The 25,174-nt window shown below is 43.3% G+C and overlaps 1 protein-coding gene across 2 annotated transcripts; it reads right to left on the reverse strand.

Moving 5' to 3' along the window:
* Window positions 1-978: 978 nt before the first annotated feature.
* On the reverse strand, window positions 979-17,232 carry LOC134504557 (ras-related protein Rab-6B-like). 2 transcript variants are annotated; one of them, XM_063313826.1, is made up of 8 exons: window positions 17,023-17,232; window positions 13,888-13,946; window positions 12,528-12,581; window positions 8,521-8,626; window positions 8,186-8,297; window positions 5,520-5,613; window positions 5,107-5,173; window positions 979-4,479 (listed from the first exon to the last, which is right to left on the reverse strand). In XM_063313826.1, exons 1-8 carry the CDS (start codon window positions 17,102-17,104, stop codon window positions 4,415-4,417), a joined length of 639 nt encoding a protein of 212 aa, XP_063169896.1. In that variant the 5' UTR covers window positions 17,105-17,232; the 3' UTR covers window positions 979-4,414. The 2 variants fall into 2 exon arrangements, with proteins under 2 accessions (XP_063169896.1, XP_063169897.1); XM_063313827.1 differs by lacking the exon at window positions 8,521-8,626 and adding an exon at window positions 10,617-10,722.
* Window positions 17,233-25,174: the final 7,942 nt, after the last annotated feature.

Raw genomic sequence — 25,174 nt, forward strand, 5'->3', positions numbered from 1 at the left:
GTCACTTAGTTACACAGCATTCATCCAAACTCCTGTTAAACCAAACTGCAAAAGGGGCCACTCAGGGCACGTTACACCAGCCGCTCTTGCAAAGCTATAAATGATCTCTTCTGACAAGTAAAAACGCACGTATCTGTTTATTTCAAAAGCCGCACCCATCTAAAATTGCAGCTACAGTGGAGAGGATGTACATCGTGGATCTGTAGTTTTGTTGCAGGGCTTCGAGATAAAAAAAAAAAGAGATACCATCAATTTTTTTTTTCACATGCATCGCTATGGAAAACCATCTCACATTTCTCATGATTGTTAGTCACGAGGGAGACGGGGGCAGTGAGCATAGCACAGCGCGTGTGAAGAAAAACGGATATTCCAGGACGAAAAGAAGCATTAACGTTGGCTTTAGTCCTGCCCTGCTTATCCAATCTGTCACCAGACGGTGGTGTTAGTTTCCCAAGGCTATCAGAATTACAGCTCTGAAGCTAGGGAAACTATACAAAGCCGGACGCTCTGCAAGAGTATGAAATGGTAAGGAGCGTTGCCTTTTAACACAGACAGGATTATCTGGCCCACGTTCAGAAAGGAGGCAGTTTATCGCATAGAATTCCACAGAACTAGAAGCACCTCTCTTCACTTGGAATGGAAATCTGTATCTATAAAGGTTTTTAGTCCTTGGGGCTGCAGATGAGCTTCGAAGGAAGGTGCCAAGTACGATGATCAGTGGTTCCCTTCGTCTCTCCCTTTCTCTTCCATTAAGAAAAAAAAAAACAAAACTGGGAAAGAAAATTGGGCTTCTGCCTTCTAATAAATTTTGTTACAAGGTAAGATGCTGCTGCCAGACTCCTGGTTTTGTCCCACTGCAGACTAATGTAGGTCTCCTCCCAGAAGGCCTGCTTGACAGCCTCTCTCACCAAAAGCTACAAGCCGGTATTACGGGATGGCGGGTTTCTCCTAAAAACCATCACAGTGACACCGAGACCGTGGTGAACTGAATTTATTTAGTGTGATACACAGTTGCAGTCTGACAGTCAATATTCATATATCAAGAGTCACTTAGTCGGCTAACAGCTAGGAGACAGCGGAGCCCGAGACACACACTCAAGTATTATTATACACAATCACAGAGAAAGCAGGGGAACGTGAACAGCGTTGTTCACAAGGTTTTCCCCCAACCGCCATCCCGACCCACAAACATTTATGCTTTTTTTTTTTCCTTTTTTTTAATAATCCCTAATCTTGAGAGAGACAAGTTTCCAGTGCGTCTTCAAAAACAAAAACAAAAACCACACCACGACAGCAGTGGCAGGACTGGGTGGCCAGGGGAGGAAGGGAGACGCAGCCCAGGTGAGCTGCGGAGGAAGGAACAGACACGTGACAGGACATCAGCAATTCCCACACAGCAGGGAGTGTATGTCTCTCTAGGTAGCTATATATAGTATCTACACAGGTTGAGGATGGGCCTTTGCAAAGGTGTTCGCTTTCAAAACTCACGGAGCCAAGCTGGAAAGGCTTGTGGATTCTGCTGGAGAGGAATAGAGGACGCGGGCCGCCCGGGTTCAGGCGAAAGACACATGAGGAAGTATCAGAGGGGCTTTGCGCATCAGAGGAGTGAGTGATTCTCTCGGGAGGCTGACTCGGTGTGGCTGAGTACTGAAAGGGGTCAATGGGGCTTTAAGGACTGGGAATAATTTAGTGCACGTATCACCCAGTTCAGTGCACGCGAGGCCTCGGTTCCAGGGCTAAGGGGCTGGCCCTACAAGATGCAAGCAACAGGGAGGACAGGCAGCACACCTCCAATCCAGAAACAAGAGGATGGAGTGCTGAACTGGGTGATAACGTACAAGTCTAATGCAAATATTATAGGGCAAATGCATGACTGTGGTCCCCCTTTACGCATGAGGCTTCCAGACTGGGGAGCAGCAGCAGAAGGCCGAAGTGCTAAGAAAAAACAACAAACTCGTGCAGCAGTAACAAACTGAAACCTTACTGGCTGCTCTACATGGAAAACCTGGCGTCTCAAGCAAGGAACTTAATTCAAGCGTTTTTTGGGGGGTGTTTTATGATGTGTCTTGCAGATACCTTTGCATTCAAGCGGTAATGCTTGAACAAAGATTAGCAACATTTGATGGAAGGTGCTTCCCATTAAGTGGTTCTCCGCACACTCAGGGGCATGACTCAGCTCTGCAGACAGAAGAGCTGGCAAGTGGGGGAAGCCAGGGAGGAGGAGGGCATTTCAGGAAGAAAGAAGAAAATCTTTTGCGGCTCAGCCCCCGTGAGAGAATCACTCGCCAGAAGCTGACCCAGGAGGACACTCTGTAAGAGAAGCTCTTCAATACAGACCAAGGAAATCCCCCGGCAGGGGAAAAAGAAATGCTTTCATGTTTATGCTGTGCTGTTAGTTAGAACTCCCCTTGGATTAGGCTTTCTGGTTCTAATCCCCAAATTCCTTCAGACCGAGGATCAAGGTTTTTTTTGGCTCCAGGTGAGCTCAGCCCACTTTAAGCAGAAAAGATGAGAAAAATCACAAAAGCCCACACTCTGTATTTTGACCATCCTTCCACCTCAAACTAAATCCAGAGAAAATGGTTACTATAGCCCTATCATCCCCAAGCTAAATGAGTTATATACTTGTACCACCTAATCACCGAGCCGTACAATTATGGAGATGATAAACTATGCTCAAAAGCAAGCCCAGCACAACAGGCGTCAGTCTCCAGGGCACCTTTTAGATGGGTCAGGTGGCAACTCCCATAACCCTTTGTTTCAAATGACAAATCCCCACCATCTTCAGCCTGTACTGCCGGTGGCTGTATGGATTAGGAACACAAGAGCTGTCATTCAGGAAGGCTGATCTAGGGGAGGGTAACAGACAAGGAGGGCCACAGACCAAACAAAACATGTCATTCAAGTATCAAATATCATCAGAAAATATTATCCAGTTCATGCCGTCTTCTACCTGCCTTCCCATGTCGGTCTGCATGCTAGTGCAACCTGCATTCAGTAATAGAGGAGATACCTGAAAATAAATTCTGTGCTAAATCTGAAGTTCAAGAAATCTACGCAAACCTCTAAAATTTTCAAATACATACAACATTCTTTGTAGAACAAGCAGAGGTCTGACAAGGATTAGCCTCTCTTTCACTGTATATATTAAATAAAAAGAAACAACTCCATGTTTATCTAGATATCTGTGTTTTGAAGGCCAGGATAAGGTAGTGGACTAAAGACCTAGAATTCAAATGAGGGCCTTCCGACAGTGGGACAAGGACTGAGCATGACGTCCATAGCCATCTACGGGAGCTTCCCCAGCCTAACGCTTTCCAAATGCCTGGCGCTGCAATTCCTGGGCCTTAGTGCCTGGGATTATAAAAACAGAAACTTCAGCACATCTGCAGGTTGGAGAAGACTGATGCAGAGACATAATTCAAAAGGACAAACCAAGGGAGGAAGCAAAAAGCGAAGGCAGTTTAAAGCACTTTGCATATTTCAAATGATTCATAAGTGATAAATTATATAAAAATAGCAGCTCCTGGCATTGATCTGTGTCTAGAGAAGTCCCCGTTTTACCCAGCTACCAACCACTTAATAACTCACCTAGAACAGGATCTTTCTGAGCGTATCGTGAGAGGGGGAAGAGAGGAATGGAATAAACTACTGAAGAATGCTCATCCCCCAATTTGGAGACTCCCAACTCCTCACTATGCAGGAACCAGGCTTCCCACATAAGAATCAACCCCACCCCCACCTGCCCAGTTCTGCCTACCATCTCTGTACATACCCAGCGATGGGGGGTGTGGGGATGGAGTACATCAGACCATCTGGAGTAAAAGATACTTAGACAATCTGGAAAGAGAGAGAAGAACGTGTGTCGATATCCTTTTAGGAGTTACTCTCTTCCGCAGCACCACCCTTAGGGAAAGAAGGAAAGCGAGGAGGACAGACATTTCTTCTTGCTATCAATGAAGGCATAGCCAAATCAAACAGAGGAACAGCCTCTGGGAATGAATAAAAAGCAGTGGTAAAAAAGGTTTTTTTAAAAAAAAAGGAGGGGGGAGGGACAGAAGAATACCTTAGCTTCTTGGTTATCAGTTTTTTTTTTTTTTAGGTGGAAAAGAATTCGTCCCCTGCACATTCATAGGACAACCCAGCAAGGAAACCTAGCAAAAGAGTGCCACAACAGCACCACAGTGCAACAACCAACAAAGGGCAGGAGGCATTTGAGGGTTCACACCATGCAGTAAACGGGAGCGGCTGGGGTTGTCCACACAACTAGGAGAGGAGACGGGATGACTCCGGTCGCCTATTAAATGGGGCTTTCAGCCCTTGGAAAGTTGTGTTTCGGTAGTCAATGAGAAGTGGTGCTCTTCAGTGAGACTGAACTGGCTAAGGGGGAAGGGGCTGCCACGCTGCAGATCATTTAACAAGAGCAGCCATTCTCCGTTACAGGCTGCTCTGGTGGTTTCTCTAATTTGATGTCAATCACTGGAGAGAACAGGTTAAGGAAAAGCGTCTCTACGGTGGAAGAACAAGCAGAAAAAGGAAGCATACAAAATCCAAGTAGATCTCTCTGATCCAACAAAGCTGGTCAAATGAGCTGGAAAGGCTCAGTTCTTGTCCTCCCCACTGGCCTTTGTCCTACCTGCTACCTGTAAAAACTCAAGGGAAGGGATGCAGATAATGAAAGCGGGACCTCTGATCCTCTGGAAAGACTAAGTTCTCAGCATGCCAGACTCAGCAGTCGGATGCTTTTTCTGGGTAGAGGTGAATAACAGCAGCAACCATCACTGTGAGAATATCAGGCCTTATAGAACCTACTTCCAGAAAGTGGCTTCTAAAGAGGTGAACTGGCCCAACTTCCAGAAACTAGCAGAAGCATGACGTTGGACCTTGTGCTACTTAACAACTTTTCAATGCTCCTTTGGACACATGCAAAATTGACAGGCCTGAAGGCTGAGACGGGAAGAAGCTTGACTTTAGCTATTTGCCTATAAGATCGTTGATGGTAGAAAAAGGGACCCCAATTAGAGATGTACTCTCTAAAAATGGCACGGCAGACAGACAAGGCTGGCAAGCACAGGACAAAGCTCCTGATCAGCACAATAAGGATACTGTCATCTTTGCTCTTCTCAGGAGCGTTGTCCATCCCAGGTAAGGCAGCAGCAACACGGCGGAAAAGCTGAAAGACAACACCCCAAAACTGGTGAATGCAGTGCCTGTGGTGGAATATGAAGCAACTTGAGAACAGACATGAAAAAAGAACTGAAACAATTCAAGGGGCACAGAGAGGAAAGCACTTCAGCAGTTAGTGTGAAGCATTTAAATCAGGAGTGAAATTGCACCTGCTCTTTTTAAAGATACTGAAAGTGAAACAGCATCAAAACTGGAAAAGTCCATCTTGTAGAAGACATCAGTACAAAGCAAAGTAGGTTCGTATTTGCTACAAAGAGGTCTCAAGCTGGATCCGAAAAGAGGCAGCCGGAAATCCCAAGGAGAGGCTCCTGCTGAAACCTGCAGTTAATTACCTGCTTCACATTGTAGCCCGTCTTTGCACTAGTCTCAATGAACATCACACTTAGTTCTTTGGCTCTCTGTTCGCCTTCTTCTGTAGTAATCTGCCTGAAGAGTAAGAAATGAGATTTTAAGACCGCCACAATCAGCCTGCCAACTAACAGTTTCCCAAGAAGGCTTCTGAAATTAGGTCAAGGGGCATATGATATTTGGCTGAAAGCTGTGGGCAAACTAAACTCATCAGATGTACAGTAACTGAAGCGTGTTTTTTGTTCATTTCTGTATCCCACCAAATCAAAGCTCCAAGGAACATATGCAAGCCAGTAGCGCTGGGTAAACCTACTTTTGTTTCCTGCAAGGGGCTGCATAAACAGGAAGGACAGCCTTGCATGCTTTAATAGCTTCTGAGTCCCATATTGCTTAAAAAGTTATCTTGCAGCTGTGTAGGAATTAACTACCTGTAAGCAAGTTCACCTGTAACAAGCTACAAATACCTAGTTTTATAGCAAATCCTGTTTTATTGTTGGGTTACATATTCTATTAAGTTCTTAGGTTCTTTATGAACCCTCTTCTACAGAAATGAAAAGGAAAATAAGCCAAAGGTTGGGGATTCTGTTAGTGTTCTGGCTATCCTAATGCCTAGCAGCCAACATAGAGGTCTCAGAAGAGGTCTCTGTCAGTTGCTCTAACTCAACACCAGGTTTTCAGAGTTCCCTCAAACACAGCCAGGATGGGAGGCCAGACGTATCTTGGAAAGGGGGGTGGGGGTGGTCCAGAAGTGTTCCATATTCTCATCAATATGCAGATGATATTCAACTGTTCTCCTTTCCTTTGGGTGTCTCCAAAGCTTGTGTGTGTGTCCAGAGAGTAAAGGTTTGGATGTTCTGAAACCAAATGCAGACAAGATTCTAGAACCTGGGTTTCAGGATTTTGGAGATTCTAGAAAGGATTGCACTCTTCCATATGGATCAAATTTGCAGCCTAGGGATCCCCCTGGATCCAGCACTCACATCCAGTTGTTGCAGCTTACTCAACCAGCACGAAGGTATTGTGTGTGGACCTTAGTGCCATTCCTCTTCTTTTTTCACCTCTGACCCTTACTTATTTAGAGTGTGTTTACTTCATTCTTCAGCCAACAAGACTCTGAGGGAGCCTTACATGGATCAGCAATAAGTTTCTGCCAGCTTGTACAGTAATGCAAAATTCGTCACTCATAAGGAAAGCGATAGGAAGAGAAGAAGGGGCCGAGGGAGAGAGACCGGCACTTGAAACTCCAGTTCTTGACCATCTGCGATCTCGATAGAAGCTTGATGGAATGGCTACAGCTGGGAGCTACAGTAGGGCAAAAGCCCTTGCTTCTTTTCCCTAAGCTCTGCTATCCCAGCTGTTCCTTGCTGCCTATCTTTTGTTTCTTATGTTAGTTTATAACTTGTCTCACCAAGTTCTTGAGTTCTGTTACGAGTGCGAAAGGAGAAATTTCTAATCGCAGTGCAGTAAAATCCTCATTATGTCATTGTGTGAGCTGCGCTTCTGGTCAATCTGTATTAGGTGGAGAAACCTCTGTTGCTCATGCAGAAATTCTCGCTCGCTGGAAGCCACTTAGCAATAAACTTACTTTTGTACCCCAGAATTGAGCCCAGAGACACAGAGGTTTGCACCCCAGACAGAGAGATTCCTAAAGTAATACATTCCTTTTTTGCCTGTACTCTGCTCATTATCATTAAAGAATGCAAAGTGTTGGGTTTTTTGTTGGTTTGTTTTTAAATAACTGCCAGCCAACTGTTCTGGGATATTTGTCAGTCAAAGGACTTATTGCTACAAAGGTTCTGTTTGATGAATGTATTAAAAGAGTTACGGAAGTGTTTTGAGCTCCTTCTGAGGTTGCTTCAACGTTCACGGCACGTTATTTCACAATATAGGTACCGCCACAGAGCAAGTCAAATGAGTTTCTGATACTAGTAGACAAATCTGACAGGTCCCATTAAGAACGTGGGTCAAATGGTACAAGAGTGCGGTGGGGAATCCTATGGGTGATCTTGCAAGAAGTTGGGCCTGGGCCCAACTGAGTAAGACATTATCTAACCTCCTGAATACTTCAAATTGAGTTCAAAAGGCCACTGACAATCTGTAAAGGTGCTTCAATATGGTCATGTGTCCCACTCACCTGCTCACCTGTTGCAGTTTCCCTGCCATTTTTGCAGACTATGCATAGAGAACTACATTGTAATTACCCAACCTTAAGGTTACCAGAACAAGGCAATGAAGCCAGAAGAGGTACATGGTCTTTGCCAACCAAAGCCAATTAGTGTCAATGACAAGGGCCTTTTAACTTGGAGTTAAATTTAAAGAAATAAATTCGTGCGTCTGTCTTCACTACAGGATCAACTCTACTACTGTTATGTCCTCTTCCAGTATTTAATTCTATTCTTTTGATGAAAATGACAAAAAAAGACTTCTCTGCAGGTTGGGTGGCAGATAATCTGTGGTCTTCCAGATACTGCTGATCTACACTCCCAACAGCCTCAAACTCATACTCAAGAGTGAGGGATGCTGGAATCGAGCAACTTCTGGACGAATAGTTTCCCCGTCTGCGCCTTGGCCCTTCCACGCACTAGCTAGGAATTTTTCCAGTACATCCCCCATCCCCCAAAAGCATTCTCTTTTCAAACTCTACAGTTACCTTTTATCTGCAAGGTCAGTTTTATTGCCCACCAGCATGATGATGACATCACTTCCTCTTTCTGTTCGCACATCGTCGATCCATTTGGAGGTTTGTTGGAAGGAATTCAGATCTGCAAGGAAAAGGCAGCTCGATGCACTGCAGTCAGGCCAAGGAAGAGACTAAAGCATCAGGGGGTTCTTTGACCAGGGCAAGGGACTGGGGCCTTCTGTTTGCCAGCATAGCATCAATTGAGCGTGCCCACTGAACCTGCATGGATGATTCAGGACCTCTGGGCTCAGATTTCTCCTAGAGCAAAGCATTTCAGAACACAAAGAAACAAATATCTCACTCACTTGTGATGTCATAGACCACCACCGCAATAGTTGAGTCGCGTATGTAGCTGGGAATGAGGCTACGGAACCGCTCCTGGCCTGCCGTGTCCCAAAGCTGAAGTCGGACCTGCTGGTACCGGCCCAGGGAAGAAACAGAAAGACACAAGACAGAAGGAGAGGAGGAGGAGGAGGAGGAGGAGGAGGAGGAGGAGGAGGAAGAAGAAACCGTCCTTTAGAGAAAAAGCAATGCATTAGAAGGAATTTTATAGAACTGCATAAATGTCTCACCAGAAAATGCAGTAGCTGCCATTAAAACACAGGAGACTTCCACAATCACAGAGCTACTGCTCTCTGCTGTCCAACAATTTCACTGCAAAAGCTCTCCATCAAGACAACTGAGAATACCAGTGGCACAAATTAAAATTAATTTCAGGATAAAGACTCCTTTACCTCTACATACTAGAAGGTAATGGGGGTGTATGAGAAAGACCTCTTTCAAGAAAGTCACAGTTTCCTTGAAAATCTATTTCCTTTGGGTTGAAAGTAACACTGCAAGATTGCGTATTTGATTTTCCATATGGCTACCACTAGAAATCTGACAGATTCATAGAGGTTAACCTTTCATTAGAAAGAGGAGCCAAAATTCTTATTTCTGAGCATGCAGTGGGGAAAATGTTTCTTCCTGTAAAGTACACAATAGTGTACTGTGCAGTCCTGTGATAATGAAAGGAGCTAGACAAAGAAAATCCCCGCTTAGTCATAAAGTCTTCTGAGTGGGAAAAAAAACATGAGATAACCCCACACATGCCCAGCTTATTGGAGAAAGGTCAGGACACAACCTCAGTGAGAATATATGCTGTGTTAAAACCTAGACTCACAGCCACAGTAGCCGGGAGACTCAGAAATCAGAATGCTCGTGGGATAACAGTGTGCAATTTCGCTTAGTGTGTTCATTTCAACTAGAGAGACACCATGAATAAAATTATCCTTTCTATTTCATTTTTAGCTGCGCTGTTGGCCTGGTCGACTTGAAAACTACTAGAGAAAAAAACCACCCAGCTGAATTTCAAGCAAGCACATTGCACTGTTTACGTCAGGTTAGGGTTAAAGCGGCCAATAAGGATTGAACTGCAAAGGACAAATACAGGTGAGAAAGAATAAGCCAGGCAGATACACATTCATCAAGGCAGGCCCCAAATCAAGGACTGTTGGTGTAACAATTTATCATGTTAATATAGTACTGGTACCCAAATGAATGCTTTTAAGAACAGTCCTGAACTTCAGCATCCCTTGCCAAAATGCTGTTTATTTGTTAAATTTGTATATTGCCAGAATCACAAAACAGGCTCCCATCTAGTATATAATTACTAAAGACTATAATGGGAAGGGAAAAATGCAGGAAAAGAAAGGATGTCTTTCTACATACTACACACTTGTTAGGTTTCTTTTTGCAATTGTCAAGTTACCATGGACTGCTCTAAAATCAGTTTTTGATGAAGAGGGAATAAAAATACATAAACAAATGAAGTGGAGAATGTATAGAAAAAACATTAAGATACGTACAGAATTGTCAACAGCAGAGGAGTAAGAGAAAACAAACAGTTCAGCTCCTTCAAATAAAGCCAACCAAAATGTCAAGGCTAACTATTCCTGCACAATCCTTGGGAGAATACCTGTTTCTCCATCAGTGTGGAGATTGCAGCTATAAAACACAGTGATGGCCAAGGGATAGATAATTCTGTATATTCAAAAGCCGGTCAGGAACTAAATTAGAGGATTCTGCCTTCATCTCAGCACTTTGTTAGGGAGCCAGACATTTAAAGTGCTCTGATCAGAACTGGTATGTACCAGAGAAGAGGAATTCAGATTTTCCTGCCACAATAAGATATAGTTCCTTTGGGAGCGTTACAAAGTCAGTATTTCTAGAAGAGAAATGTTTGTCTCACTGTCACTTCAGTACTAAAAAAATAAAAGCCAGGGGAACCCTCTTAGTCGTGGCAACAAATTCTACCCAGCTGCCTCTCTCTGGGATGAACTGGTTACTTCCTGAGAACTAGAACCCAGTTCTCTCCTCAGTCAGAGCAAGGGGCTGGCCGAGCCTAATCCCCAGTACCTACTTGTCAGGTCAAAGACAATGATAGCCGCAGCAGAGTCCCGGATGTAGCTGGGAATGAGGCTGCGGAATCTCTCCTGGCCCGCTGTATCCCACAGCTGCAGCCTGATCTGGGAAAACAGAAAATGTGGGGCAAAGGGTGGAGGGGAGGAAAGAGAAGAGCAGGAACATGGACAAAAATAAAAATAAAGCAAAACGTATGTGAAATTAAAAAATGACACACACTTGAGACAAAACAATGCAAGTAAATAAGAGGGAAGTTAAAATGAAATGAAAATGCAGCGTAAAACTAAAAATGAGAGCTTTTTTTTTTTTTTTAAAGCCCTTGTAATCTATTCCTCCAGATGCAACTCTTTATGAAAAATCTGGCAGCCTTTATTTCCCCGCCCCAACAATCCCTTTAATCATTTGGCTTAAACTTGATTCCAGGTACAGGAACCATAAGTCCGTTGAGGCATAATGGGGCTTCTTCTGCCATGCGAGTCCTGGTTCCATTTGCTAAGCAAGTCAACCATGAGAGAACAAAGACTCATCACACGCAAACCCAGTGGGAACAGCTGCTGTTCCCCTAGTCAGGAAGTGGCTCAAGATACTTCAACATGTCTCGAATCACCGAGCTGGTAGATGGAGGCTACCGCTGACCCTTCAAAATATTCAGAGTTATAAAAGCCTATTGCTTGAGCAGGATGAAAGCTTAAGACAAGAATTGCCTTGCCTTGTAAAGTTGGATTCCTCCATATATAACTGTATAAAATCTCCATTACGACTAAGATTAAACACTCATCCCAACTTGCAATGCTCCTGGCATCCCTTAAAACCAAAAAGCAAGGAAATGTTCAAGGTACAGCTTTTTCTGGCTGAGTAATAGGTAAGCTGGTAAAACAAGGGCGATCTGACCCCATGGATAAGTATTTGGACCAAAGAGATCTGGGTTCAAACCCTAATCAGGCATCACGTTCGCTGCATGGCACAGGTATTCTCAGCCTAGCCTTCATCCATAGGGCTAGTTGGTCTTCAGAAGCTTTCTGCATTACTACAGGAACAGGACAGTGGACTGGTCTCTCTCGAGCCCCAAAAGCCAGCAGACTGACACACACACCAGACAGAATAAAACAGTGCCACGAGGCCGGAGAGAAAAATGACCCCTATTATAGTTAGCCCCGATTTGCAAGCTTATATATAATCTGATCTAAGGCATGGATACCTAATTCCACTTCATGCCTCTTCCCTCACGCTTCTTAAAATAATCTTACTAACCCCTAAAGGAGGTTCAGGAGATCAAGGCTGCAAACTGGGTCAACGATAAAGCAATGGAATTGCCACAGCAAGCTGTCTGTATCCAACCACAGATTGTGAGGTGGGCGTCAATTAAAAATGCTGAATCTGCCGATTTCTTCTTCATACAGACTGGGGGAAGGCATATTTTGAAAACATGTTTATGGACACTTTTGGGATTACTGGGTTTGGGGTGGAATTACTGGGGGTGAGATTAATGATTACTGAGCTGAAGGTGGGAGTCATGGCTTCCACAGGACAGCACTATTTACAAAATAATTTATCTACCCCATCTGCAAAATGCTCCCTAGTAACTCTGCTTGGGCTCTTTTTCTGGACAAGCTGGAAGACATCCAAGCAGAAGTTGGAAATCTGAGGGTAAATGTATTTATGGAACTAAAATGATTTCAATATGCCACTTTCTATTTTTGAAAACTTCAACCTTTTTTTTTTTAACGTAAAAGGCAATCAGGGGAGGGAACACAGGGAATGCATCAATCTATGGGCACATTGGTGCCCCTGGGCTCCATATTGGAGATCTAAGCCATAGCATATGTTGACTGGGAGAGTACCATGGGATTTATGGAGAGGGTTGAGAGATGAATCAGTCAAACCTAAGCAGACAGATAACTCCACTTACCGTGCGGTCTTCTAAATACATAGTCTTTGAAAGGAAATCAATTCCGATGGTTGCCTGGAAAAATGAGAAAAGATTCATTTTGAACCATAAAAATGTCTATTTAAAAAGTATGCCAGTGAAGGTTGGGCTAGAAATCAGAGAATATTAAACACAAAATAATAATCACATATAGTATTATGTTAAATCCAACCCATAGTTCACAAATCTTAACCAAATATTAAATACCTTTCCCTGATATTTAATAAATCAGAATCAGCAATTTTTGAACTGTACTTTCAGACTAAGAATGTTATGGAACTTCGCATGAGATTAAATTCTTATTAATTGCATTAATTTCTGGTCTTAAGCAGAGGCTGAAAATCACCCCTGAAAAAGGCAATTGCAAACCACTTCTGTATCATTGCCAAGAAAGTATGGCAAGCACCCTTTGGTGCTGGATTTGATTTTGTAGACTGCCATAAAAGCACTTCTTCTCTTAAGCAGTCTAAGAAATTTTACACGTGCTGTTTATATGAAACAGGATGCCCAGACAAAGTCAACTAGGTCCTACTGCTAGCTGAGACAAGCTTACTTAATATCTACAGTCAGTTTGCTGTTGACCATTCATTCAGCGACCGTTCGAAGTTATGATGGAACTGAACGAGGAGACTTACGGCCAGTCCTTGAAGTTCCGGCTGTAGCAGTGCCCACACAGCCATGCGATTGCTATCTGGGCACTTGGCAATTGGCTTGCAATTGTGATGGTCACAGCATTCCACGGTCACGTGATCACCATTTGAGACCTTCACTGCTGGCTTCTGAGAAGCAAAGTCAACAGGGAAGCTGGCAGGAGGTCACCAATGGTGATCACACAGCGTGGCACCTAATGGCTGCACAGGATTCGCCTAACTGCAACTGGAATGGCCGTTGTAAGTTGGTACGGTTATGTGACATCACGCTTTATGACCGTGTAGCTTAATGGCGGAGTTCCCAGTCCCAATTACTGTTGTTAAGTGAGGATTTTGTGGCACAGGCAAGTCGTATTTTGCAAGTTACATGAAACTTGGAGGAATTTTTCAGATGATAAGATGATATAGATGATCAAAGCTGTTACTACCTTTGCACTTCAGGCAGAATGAACAGGAAAACTTCAGTTTAATTACTACCTTGTTTAATGTGTTTCATCTGCCATTTTAGAACTGAACAGAATGTGTCACTTTCATGGCTCCTGTATGATTTTAATTATCAGAAATTAGGTTCTCTCAAATGGAAAAGTATGAGTGCAGTCAACTCTTATCTTTCTAGACATATAATCTCTCTTTCATGATTAAGCAGTATGATAATCTGAAATGCTATATGGGATCATCTCGCTGACACTTACCTGATAAGTGTTGTCAAAACTGTCATACATAAATCGAGTGATTAAGGAGGTCTTTCCAACTACAAAAGAAAGGAGAACAACTACTATTTAAGCATAAAACAGTAGGCATGTTGTTAAATAAAGAAATAATGCCCAAACAATCAAGAAACTTTAATTTGCTTATCATACAATGTTATCTCCTCCTTTAAAAATAAGCTATGTTAGTAAGACTTGCATGGACTTTTGGATCTGCTGTAGTTTTCAGAAGTTGTTACAGAGGCTATTTTATATTTTCGACAAAACCATCAGTGTCCTCACGTGGACTGAGTTCTGTTTGATAAGCATGTAAAAAGGTAAAAAAGGATCCCTGCCATAATATGAATTAACTCTGAGTTTAAACTGTCATTAAAGGTAAAGGTAAAGGTTTCCCTTGACGTAAAGTCCAGTCGTGTCCGACTCTAGGGGGCGGTGCTCATCTCCGTTTCAAAGCCTTGGAGCCGGCGTTGTCCACAGGACACTTCCGGGTCATGTGGCCAGCATGACTCACGGAACGCCGTTACCTGTATTTCTGCTACTGTTGACTATTTTCTCTGTTAGTTTTCACATCAAATAATCAGCCAACGTATTAACTGAGAACATAGAAAAGAAATGTAAAAGGGATTTTAATCAGATTTTATAGTTAGCATATGTATTAATAAGTGATCTAGGAGTGGGTCTCTGGAATGTTAAGGATTCTTTCATATGATCAGTTGTAATAGGAGCTCCATAAGCATAAATGGGCTCATGTGCCAAAAAAGAGCCATCTGCGACAACTTATCTGCAATACTAATTTCACATACCTTAATCTAAATAAGCAGTCTGACATAAAGTCCCCCGCGTGGGGGAGATGGGCAGCAATAAAAATATGAATAAATAAATCAGAACAGCGCCACATTCAAATCAGTCTAGGAAAGCAAAATATTTTAAAAGGACCTGGCTATGAATTAATGAATCCTACTGCGCAAACTGAAACAAAGATAGTCAGCAGAATGGAAAATAATCTAGTGGTTAAAAGAAAATAGCCTAAGACAGAAAGGTACAAAGCATGGAAGAATATACAAAAAAAATCAGTAGCGTATGCGTCTAGGTTTCCCAGCTCCTAGGTGTCAAAACTTTCTCCACATACCATAAAATTCCTTATAGAAAGGAGCTCTCAATCCTGTCTGAAAAAACTGAGGTTTGGTAAATGAAGGATATTTGTTTGCTATTATTTGGAAACTGAAATCTTCCAAAGAAACCCTTTATGCTGTCCCTTCAGATATATTAAGGTGACAAACATATTGGGGCTTTTCTTGTGAGGATCCCTACTTGTACAAGCCCCCTTTCCAGATCATTAATCAGACTCTGAAGCTCGCCTAGATATTTAGAATGCCACAAGTTATCTTTTTACTGCTGCCAAGAGCTGCCTTGATTTCCAGCAGGCATAAATCAAATAAGTAAAACCCCGTTTTATAGGTTTTAACATAACACAGCAGAGGTCTCTTTAGGAAAGAAAAATAAAGCACATATTATTAAAATACAAACTGGGGCACAAGTAAGAAAATACATGGCACTGCAGACATGATACCATTCATTACCTGCATGTCCACCCATTGCCTTTGCTTAAGTCTGCAAGCTGCCATGTAACATGATGTAACTGTAATTAACTAATTAAGAATGATACATTGCAGCAGTGATCATGATGTAATAGATAGGGAATACAAATTCTCAGATGTTTTAGTCTGCCGTTACCCATACACACTGGCCAGTAAAACCAATCCCACATCCCCAAACCTGGTTCTTAATGTATTGTCCCATTTTTTTTTAAATCCTGTTGAAAACGTTAACTGTTTTTACACCGCCTGGAGTCCTCGATGAGGGAGCAGCCTTAAACATCTAAATTAAAACCGAGCAATGGGCTATCTCCCATCCCTGCCCATCTTCAACATGGCTTGCGTGGGGCACCCTGCAGCCCCAAACACGAGCCAGTCTATCTAGGATGCTGGAGATAAACCTCTCAAAATAAACCAATACCAGTCGAGGATCACTGGGACCTTAATCCCAGGAAGCCTCTTACTTATTTAATTAAGGGCCAGTTTGGTGCAGTGGTGAAGGTTCTGGCCCAGAAACCAAGAGACGGTGAATGAGAGTCCTCCCTTAGGCATGAAAGCCAGCTGGGTGACTTTGAGTCAGTCCCTCTGTTTTGGCCCAATCCACCTCACAGGGTTGTGATGGTGGGGAAAACAGGAGGAGGCAGAAGTATTAGGTATGTTTGCTGCCTTGAGTTGACACACATATACACATATAGGGAATTTGGGGGGGGGGTGCCTTCGAGTCAGTCTTGACTCCTGGTGACTGCCTGGACAACTCCCTGCAGTTTTTTTCGAAAGTGGTTGGCCACTGCCTCCTTCCTAGGGCTGAGGGAAAGTGACTGGCCCAGGGTCACCCAGCTGGCTTTGTGCCTATGATGGGACTAGAACTCTTGGTCTCCTGGTTTCCAGCCTGGTGCCTTAACCACCACACCAGTGGTGCTTTCTCTCTGTCAGCTCAAAGAGATGAACATACTTAACATAAAGTATATTATTATAATACAATATAATATAAACATAAAAAGGTGGGATAACAATGTAGTAATTTGAAAATGAAGGGAAACCAATGGATGGGGAGACCTCGCAGGAGAGGAGGAGGAGGAGGATGCAGCTGCAGCCCCCCAGCGACTCCCCCCTCGCCCCCAAAGGACGATCCTTCCTTCCTCCCTTCCCTTCCCTTCTGCCTGCCTGCCTGCCTTCCTAGGACTCATATGGCCGCCTCTCTCCTGTAACGACTCGAGGCGGCTCGCAACCACCGACAAAAAGAAAGCTAAAAGCAGAAGTAAAAATAATAACAATAAATAAAATAAAAACGGGAACCCCCGCAGGGGACAGCCCGAGCCTGCTCCCAGCTCCACCCCATCCTAGCCCAAGGCTTGGGGGAAGAAGGGAGGCGTCCTCGCCCCTTTTCTCCCTCCTCCTCCTCCCCGCGGCCCTGCGTGGCCACCCACTCGTCCCACCCTCCCCCGCCATGGCTGCCGAGGCGACCAACCGGGTTTTGGCGGCGGGGAGTCCCCCCCCCGCGCCCCCCGCCCCGCGCGGCCCTCACCGCTTTGCTCGCCGAGGAAAACCAGCTTGAACTTGCGCAGCGGGTTGCCGAACTCTCCGCCGGCTCCTCCGGGCGCCGACATGGCTGGGGCGCGGGGACGGCGGCGGGGGTTGGCGGGGGGCGACGGAGCAACAGCCGGGCCGCGCCGAGCCGAGAGGAGAGACGCCTCAGCGGGAGCGCTCCACCGCCTGGCAGCCGCCTGCGTCACTTCCGTCCTCGCACCTCGCATGCGTCACTTCCGCGCTGCGGCTGCCCCCGCGCGGGCGGGGAGATGAGCTCATCCCACCCCGCCGGGGCGAGGCGGAGGGGAGCGCCGTGACGTCACGCGGAGGGAAGGAGGCGAAGGCCCTGGCTCTAGAAGTACGAATAGTAGAGTCGACCGCGTCTCCGACTTGGCGCGCTGTGGGCCCTTCTTTACGGAAATGGCGGAGGCTGTTATTGTACCGGGGAGGTTCTGATTCAGTTTCACGGCAGGAAACAAAGGAGAACCTTTGTGTTAATTGAGAAACGTCCAGAGTCGTTGGGAGTCAAGCTATATACAAATTTATTATTATTTCCATTATCATTATCATCATCATGAATAGATACTGCTTAAAATCGCCATGCCCCTCTTTCTGACGGAAAGAAAGAAATCCCATTCACTTTTCATTTTATTCATACCTACTGTTTGTATCACTCTAAGTTTTTTATGTCTACGGTACCGACCACTTAAATGGAATTGAAACTACGGTAGTCAGGGTGAGGCGCCATAGAGATCAGGACTTCCGGTCACCGGTTGAGACAGAGCTACCACAGAGGTAGACTGCGAGGGGTAGAGCGTCTCCTATAGAATCCCACGGGCTGATCTAGAGGTTGAAATGCATGTTGCAAATTACATTGGGATGGATGAATGAAAATCCCTGGTTCCTTGTATTCCTTCTTCTTTTCCTATGGGATTCTCCCGTAGGACTCAGTGGAAGATGTCGAAATTCTAGTTGCCAGTAAAATACAGATTTGGGAGTCTGTAATTAGAAGATTAAAATCTCTGGAAGAAACATTAACAATCTCAGATATGCAGATGATACCACTTTGATGGCTGAAAGTGAAGAGGAACTGAGGAGCCTTATGATCAAGGTGAAAGAAGAAAGTGCAAAAGCTGGCTTGCAGCTAAACCTCAAAAAAACCAAGATTATGGCAACCAGCTTGATTGATAACTGGCAAATAGAGGGAGAAAATGTAGAAGCAGTGAAAGACTTTGTATTTCTAGGTGCAAAGATTACTGCAGATCCTGACTGCAGTCAGGAAATCAGAAGACGCTGAATCCTTGGGAGAAGAGCAATGACAAATCTCGATACAATAGTTAAGAGCAGAGACATCACACTGACAACAAAGACCCGCATAATTAAAGCAATGGTGTTCCCTGTAGTAACATATGGCTGCGAGAGCTGGACCATAAGGAAGGCTGAGAGAAGGAAGATAGATGCTTTTGAACTGTGGTGTTGGAGGAAAATTCTGAGAGTGCCTCGGACTGCAAGAAGATCAAACCAGTCCATCCTCCAGGAAATAAAGCCAGACTGCTCACTTGAGGGAATGATATTAAAGGCAAAACTGAAATACTTTGGCCACATAATGAGAAGACAGGACACCCTGGAGAAGATGCTGATGCTAGGGAGAGTGGAAGGCAAAAGGAAGAGGGGTCGACCAAGGGCAAGATGGATGGATGATATTCTAGAGGTGACGGACTCGTCCCTGGGGGAGCTGGGGGTGTTGACGACCGACAGGAAGCTCTGGCGTGGGCTGGTCCATGAAGTCACGAAGAGTCAGAAGCGACTAAATGAATAAACAACAACAACAATTAGAAGATAGAAGTTACGACAGTCCCAAACTGAGAAATTTGGATTTTCAAAGCGAAGTTTTCCCTGCAAAAGGCTTGCTGAGTTTTTCCACTTAGTTTCTGCATGGATGGTCCTGATTTCAGGTTCTTGAGACCTTCAGAAAGAGTTCCTCATTTCCCCACCCCTGTGCCTACCACCCATTTGTTTGCCCAGTCTCTAAAACCAATCCACCCAGCCATCCCAGATGTAGCCTGCAATGGGAATGCAAAGTTTACTTATTTACATATTTATTTATTAAATTTATATACCGCTCATCTCACATTTGTGACTCTGGGTGGTGTGCACAATTAAAATAACAAAAAAAAACCCCACAACCAAATAAAACAATTAAAAACAACCATTAACATAGAATTAAAATAGTTAAAACTATAATGAAACAAAAAACACAGGAGAGTGCATTCCAAACTTACAAATATAACCATTTAGAGGGCTCCGTATTTCCATGGGATCCCCAGGCCTGATGACAAAACCAGATTTTAAGGGCCTTCTGGAAGGTCAATAGTTTGGGGCCGATCTCCCCTTGGGGGGAATGACGTTCCAGAGGGCAAGTGCCATGGCAGAAATGGCTTTTCTCCTGGGTCCCACCAGATGAAGCTCCTTGCAAATGGGACCTGCTAAAATGCTACTGTTTTTCACTCGGAGCACTACAGGTAGTCCTCGCTTAACGGCTGTTTGTTTAACAATGGTTCCGAGATATGATGGGGCTAAAAAAAGTTACCACAGTTGCACCACCCCCTTTGTCACCCAATTGTGATTTGGGTGCTAGGCGACTGGCTCACATTTATGACCGTTTGCAGTGTCCTGTGGTTACATGATCGCAATTTGTGACCTTCCCAGCCGGCTTCTGTCCCGAAAAATCAACTGGAAACGATTCACTTTAGGACCGTCACAACTCGTCTTATGACTGCCACAAAAATGGTCGTAAAATTGGGTCCAGTCACACAGTGCCTCACTTAACGACTGCACTGCTTAGTGACTGAAATTCTGGTTCCTATTGTGGTTGTTAAGCGAGGACAACCTGTATATACTTGAAGGAAATGGAAGGGGGAACGGACCGGTTGCCCTTGTAGGTAAAAAAATGTCTGATTCCCACTGTCAACCCTAGATACACATATCTGCTTTATCACATTTTGAAGTACTTAATTGGTGCAGTCTAGTATTATGCCAAAGGTCAGTAGTGTAGGTGTGTTTCTGTGCACTCTGTAAATGGTCCAAGAGGGTGAAGATACTGAAGCGTTAATGGGTGGATATAGGATGCTTCTACTTGAAAATGTTAGGATTGGTTGGCCCGACAATACCCCCATTCCCAGCCTTCAGGTTCTAAAACAAAATTGTATTGGCTGATCTTTGATTGTAATACACTGAAACTCAACAACGCTGTATCAAAATGTCTTACTAGAAGTCTGTAGGGATGTGTTAGGATTTTGAACACTCTCTGAAAAAAATCACATCAGATTACAGTATCTTCCCGATGGAGGGGAAAAACAGCTCAATGAGGTTACACCAGACTCAGTAATAACCTAGAAAGCGAAAACAAACAAAAAACAGCCTTCTCCATCTTGCATCCCAACACATTTCGGGACATTAGCTTCAGGTAGCATGGGTCAGATCCAGAAGGCGAAGCGAGAGAGTGTTATGATTACCCGAATGCATTATGAAGTAGTGAATGCAGAGCATCAGCCCCTTGAGGTTGTCCAGATCAGGAAACTGACTCCACAGAAGACTGGAACTAAGATTGATTGAGAGTTGTTATATTAAAGAACCTTGCATGTCTGATTGTGTTTTGCCTCCCCTCCCTCTTATACCCCACTGAGTCAAGGAGGAGCCAGCCCACGTCTCTTCCTAACACTATCTCCTTTCCGAGGGCTCAAACAATGCTTCTGCCTCTTGTTTTTGTAAGCGCTTCTGAATATTTCCCTCAAGGCCATCTCCATGGCTCCCTACATCAGGGGAGGGGGGTTCATTAAATTGCATTGAACCCTTGTCAAAAGCTGTCTCTGCATCCACACTAAAGCTATTTCCATAACTGTAATGGTATGTGGGAATGACCTTGGGAGATGAGGGGGAAGAGATGCTGCCTAGAGAACAATCAGATAAAAGAGGGAGAAGCCCGCAGTAGCTTAATAGTCAAGAGAAAGAAACTTAGGAAAGATCCACCTTAATTGATCAGGCTGTAAAAAGAGACTGCAGGAGATTTGTACTTTCAGACTTGCAAGCATCTGTTAATGTAGACTTACAATAAAGTAGAATTAGCTCATCTGGTTATATTTCCTGTCTGGTCGACCTGGGAAGGCTGGCAATACCATTACCAAGTCCATTCCCCGATTCTTCAAAAGCAGCTCAAAATGATATGCAATCATCTTCTGACCTGCAGACATCTTAATGTTGAGAACGAGGAAGACAAGCATTCCTTCATCTCCCTTTCTATAAAAAAAGGGAAGTAAATTCCTTAGACTCTCATCCACTCCATACTTCAAATTTGAGGCATTTCTGTGGCTTTAAGCAAATACTAAATCATCATCATCATCTTTTAGCATTTCTTATGAAGGAGACCCAAAAGGCACCTAGCCATGAAACATCTTAAAAGATCTACCTGGCCCAGATGATAAGCAGGTGAAGCAGAGGTGCCCACAAATGAGGAAACCTACCATCTACAAGCTCCAGAGAGTCTCACCATTTCAAAACAAATAAACAGAGTTTTACATATATTTTTAAGCAGACTGCAGCTGATCTAGAAATAAATTAGCTCTGCTAATATACTTCATGGGATCACAGAAGTCCATGGCTGATTTTCAGCTGGCATAGTCTTTGCTAGCAGGTGATCTGATACCTTTTGTTAGTGGGTGCCTTTGTCATATTTCCTTGGTCAATCATAAATACTAGTAGTTGGTTTTAATTTGTTAGTTGTATATAAGTACATTGTTGCTATTGGGTAAAAATAGCACTATGTGTAAGTACAGTATTGCTGTTTTGAAATCATAAAAAGTGGTAAAATTTTATTGTTACATTTCTCCCTTTTTAGTGATACTTTTTCCTTCTTTTTCTTTTAAATTGTATAATTTAGGGATTTTTTTATCCCAATAATATAGGGTGGTTTTTTTTTTTTTGGTAATTTATTATTTATTTGTTAGTTTATTAGTACTAGTTTAAAAAGGAAACTTTTTAATACAATATTCTTAAAAATATTGTAACACAATATTCTATTTTTATGGTGTATCAGAAACACTTGTTTTGATTTATTGCTGTCGCTGATGTAACTCTCCCACTCAAACTTTTATGAGAGAGATGTAACTGTATAAAATATACCTACCTGGACACAGCACATGTTATGCTGTTCACCATGTTTGAGTGTTGTTTCTGTTTGGAAAATCTGTTTCATCTTTTCACAGTCTGTGAAGACGTGGACATCTCCACCCCTCTCCAATGAGCTAGGAATGATGGCTAAGATGCTGAGTTATGGATCAGGGAAATCCTGGTTTGAATCTTGCTTCATGCCTTTGGGGAGATCTGCTCTGAGTTCCCTCTTCTGCAAATGGGATGGGTAGGTAATATAATAATATGTATGAAAGGTGAAAGGTCCCCTGTGCAAGCACCAAGTCATGTCTGACCCTTTGAGGGGACGCCGCTTTCGCAATGTTTTCTTGGCAGGCTATAGAGCGGGGTGGTTTGCCACTGCCTTCCCCAGTCATCACCTTCCCCAGCAAGCTGGGCGCTCATTTTACTGACCTCAGAAGAATGGAAGGCTGAGTTGATCTGAGCCAGCTACCCGAGAGAGAATCCAGGTTCTGGTGGGACTGAACTCGGGTTGCGGGGAGAGTTTTGGTTGCAATACTGCCACCTACCCCTCTGCACCACACAAGGCCTTTTAATATAATATTATATTAACTTATATAATGTATAAGATGTTCTCTTCCCTTGATAAAAGATCTTTACAGTGTCCTATCTGAACATCAAATTCTGTTGAGCAATAGTCATCTTGTCTAGCTAAGAAGCAGGATGTAGCTGATCTTGAAAAAGCTAAGCAAGGTTGGGCCTGAATAATCTCTGGATTGAAGGCTATACTGGGGAGCTGAAAAAACCCATTTCTGGAGGAAATGCCAACCATTTCCCTGTCACATCACAAAACTTCCAAGAATCTGCCTATGTAGGCATCAGGAGTTGAATCTGACTCAAAGGAGTGTTTATTATTCATATTTCAGTGGAATAAGAAAGAGGTGTTTGTCTTTAGGTGGAGGGAAGTATATAATAATTCATGAAAAATAATACATGAAGTTTTGACTACTGATTCCCAAAAATGGCACCCCCCCAAACCATCAAGACATACTAGCACTGTCCACACACCCCCACCCACTTTTTCTAAAACCATGAGATCAGTCAACAGGAAAAACAAGGCTGACTAATTGTTTGCAAGTTTATTTTTTAAAAATGAAATATTCAAAGTACTTTGTCTTTCAAAGGTCAACACGTCATATATTAACTTTTACTATTTACAGCAAGTTGTTGTAATGGTCTGGTAGAAAATACATGCTTCTGGTCTGAAATCCAGAGCAAAATGCAACAACCAATTTCACCTCAGCCATTTCACCTAAACCTGTACAGTATCTAGCCAGTGTGAAGGCAGGAATATAAAACCAAAGTCTATTGTGTCTTAGCAACAAGGTTCAGGCCATTATACTACAATTTCAGTAAAATTAGAACTGTTGTTGTTTGATAGGCATGGAAAGTCTTGGCGTACGTTGTAAACATCATTACTTTTTATGAGCAACCAAAGAAAACACTTTCCAAAAGGGAGCGACTGACGTAGCAATGTGTGTTTGGCTTCTCTGACTTTCATCAACCCTTCACGTACTGGAATTCGGTCCTGGAGGGTTGCTCCGCGTGCGAAATATCGTCAAAAACACACTTTGACAGATAATAACATTGATCAGGAGGCTAATGTTCACAAGGGAATCTAAGGAAAAGATTGGTAAACATGTCCCCTTGGGCCAATACTACAAAATGGTAAAAACACACACAAAAAAATCCCACAGTTAAGGTCTGCACAAACCAACATGAATTCAGAAGGCAGTGATAGAAGTGCAGAATATTGAACACCAAAAACTAAACAAATGTTGTGAACCTCTGCCACTTTATGGTAAAATACAATCCAGCTTTTTTTGTTCTTTAATGTGGGCTGCAGTTGTGGCTGCTGTTACAAACTTCCCTGTTGAGTTACTATTCTGTGCTTTTAAGTTGGTGGTGCCCCCTTTTTTGTTTTCAAAGACCAACCATTTTCTAGGTATCTTTCAGTTTCTGAACCCCACTCCTCCTCTATAAACCCATATACAAGTAGTCCTCATTTAACAACCACAATTGGGACAGGAATTTTGATTGCTAAGCGAAGTGGTCATTAAGCAAATCCGACCCAATTTCATAACCTTTTTTGCAGTGGTCATTAAGTGAATCACCACAGGTGTTAAGCGAACCACACGGTCATTAAGCAAATCACACGGTTCCCCATTGATTTTGCTTGCCAGAAGCCAGCTGGGAAGGTTGCAAATGGCGATGACGTGACCACAGGACACTGTGATGGTCATAAATGAGAATCGGTTGCAAAGCGCCCAAATCGTGATCACGTGACTGCGGGGACGCTGCAATGGTCGTAAGTGTGAGGACCAGTTGTAAGTCAGTTTTTTTCAACACCATCAAGTTGAACCATCACTAAACAAATGGTTGTTAAGTGAGGACTACCTGTATGCCAAAAGAAGGAGACACAGAGCGATTAAGTTTATATCTCAAACCAAGCCATGATTTAACAGTGATGTATGGAATAAACCACAACCATGGTAATGGCATTTGAGAAGTCATATGAAAGCACTTTCTTCCTTCTTTCAAACAGTTGGAAATGGCTGAAACAAAATAAAAAGAGGCAGTTCTTTTTAGCAAATAGCAACTGACAGCATGTTATTTTAGTTAGAAAATAAAATGGTCTCAAGAATTAGCAGAGATGGCAAAATTGACTTGATTAGAGAAAGAACAATAACTACATTTATTAGTGACTAGAAACCCTTTATGGACAAAAATGAACTTGTGATTTATGGGTTGGATGATTAGGAAGGGTAGACTATGGAGAGAAGGATATTATGTGGTGACCTTAGAGAAAGACAGTAAAATATAAACATACGTGTAACTACTGTTAAGAAGTTACAACACTTCCTTATAACTGTTCCTTTTCTCTTATTTCTCTCTTTGAACTTTTTTTCCCCATTTACGTATTATTTTTCTTTACACCCCTTACT

This window comes from Candoia aspera, chromosome 12, assembly GCF_035149785.1.
Source record: "Candoia aspera isolate rCanAsp1 chromosome 12, rCanAsp1.hap2, whole genome shotgun sequence".
Classification (NCBI taxonomy): domain Eukaryota; kingdom Metazoa; phylum Chordata; class Lepidosauria; order Squamata; family Boidae; genus Candoia; species Candoia aspera.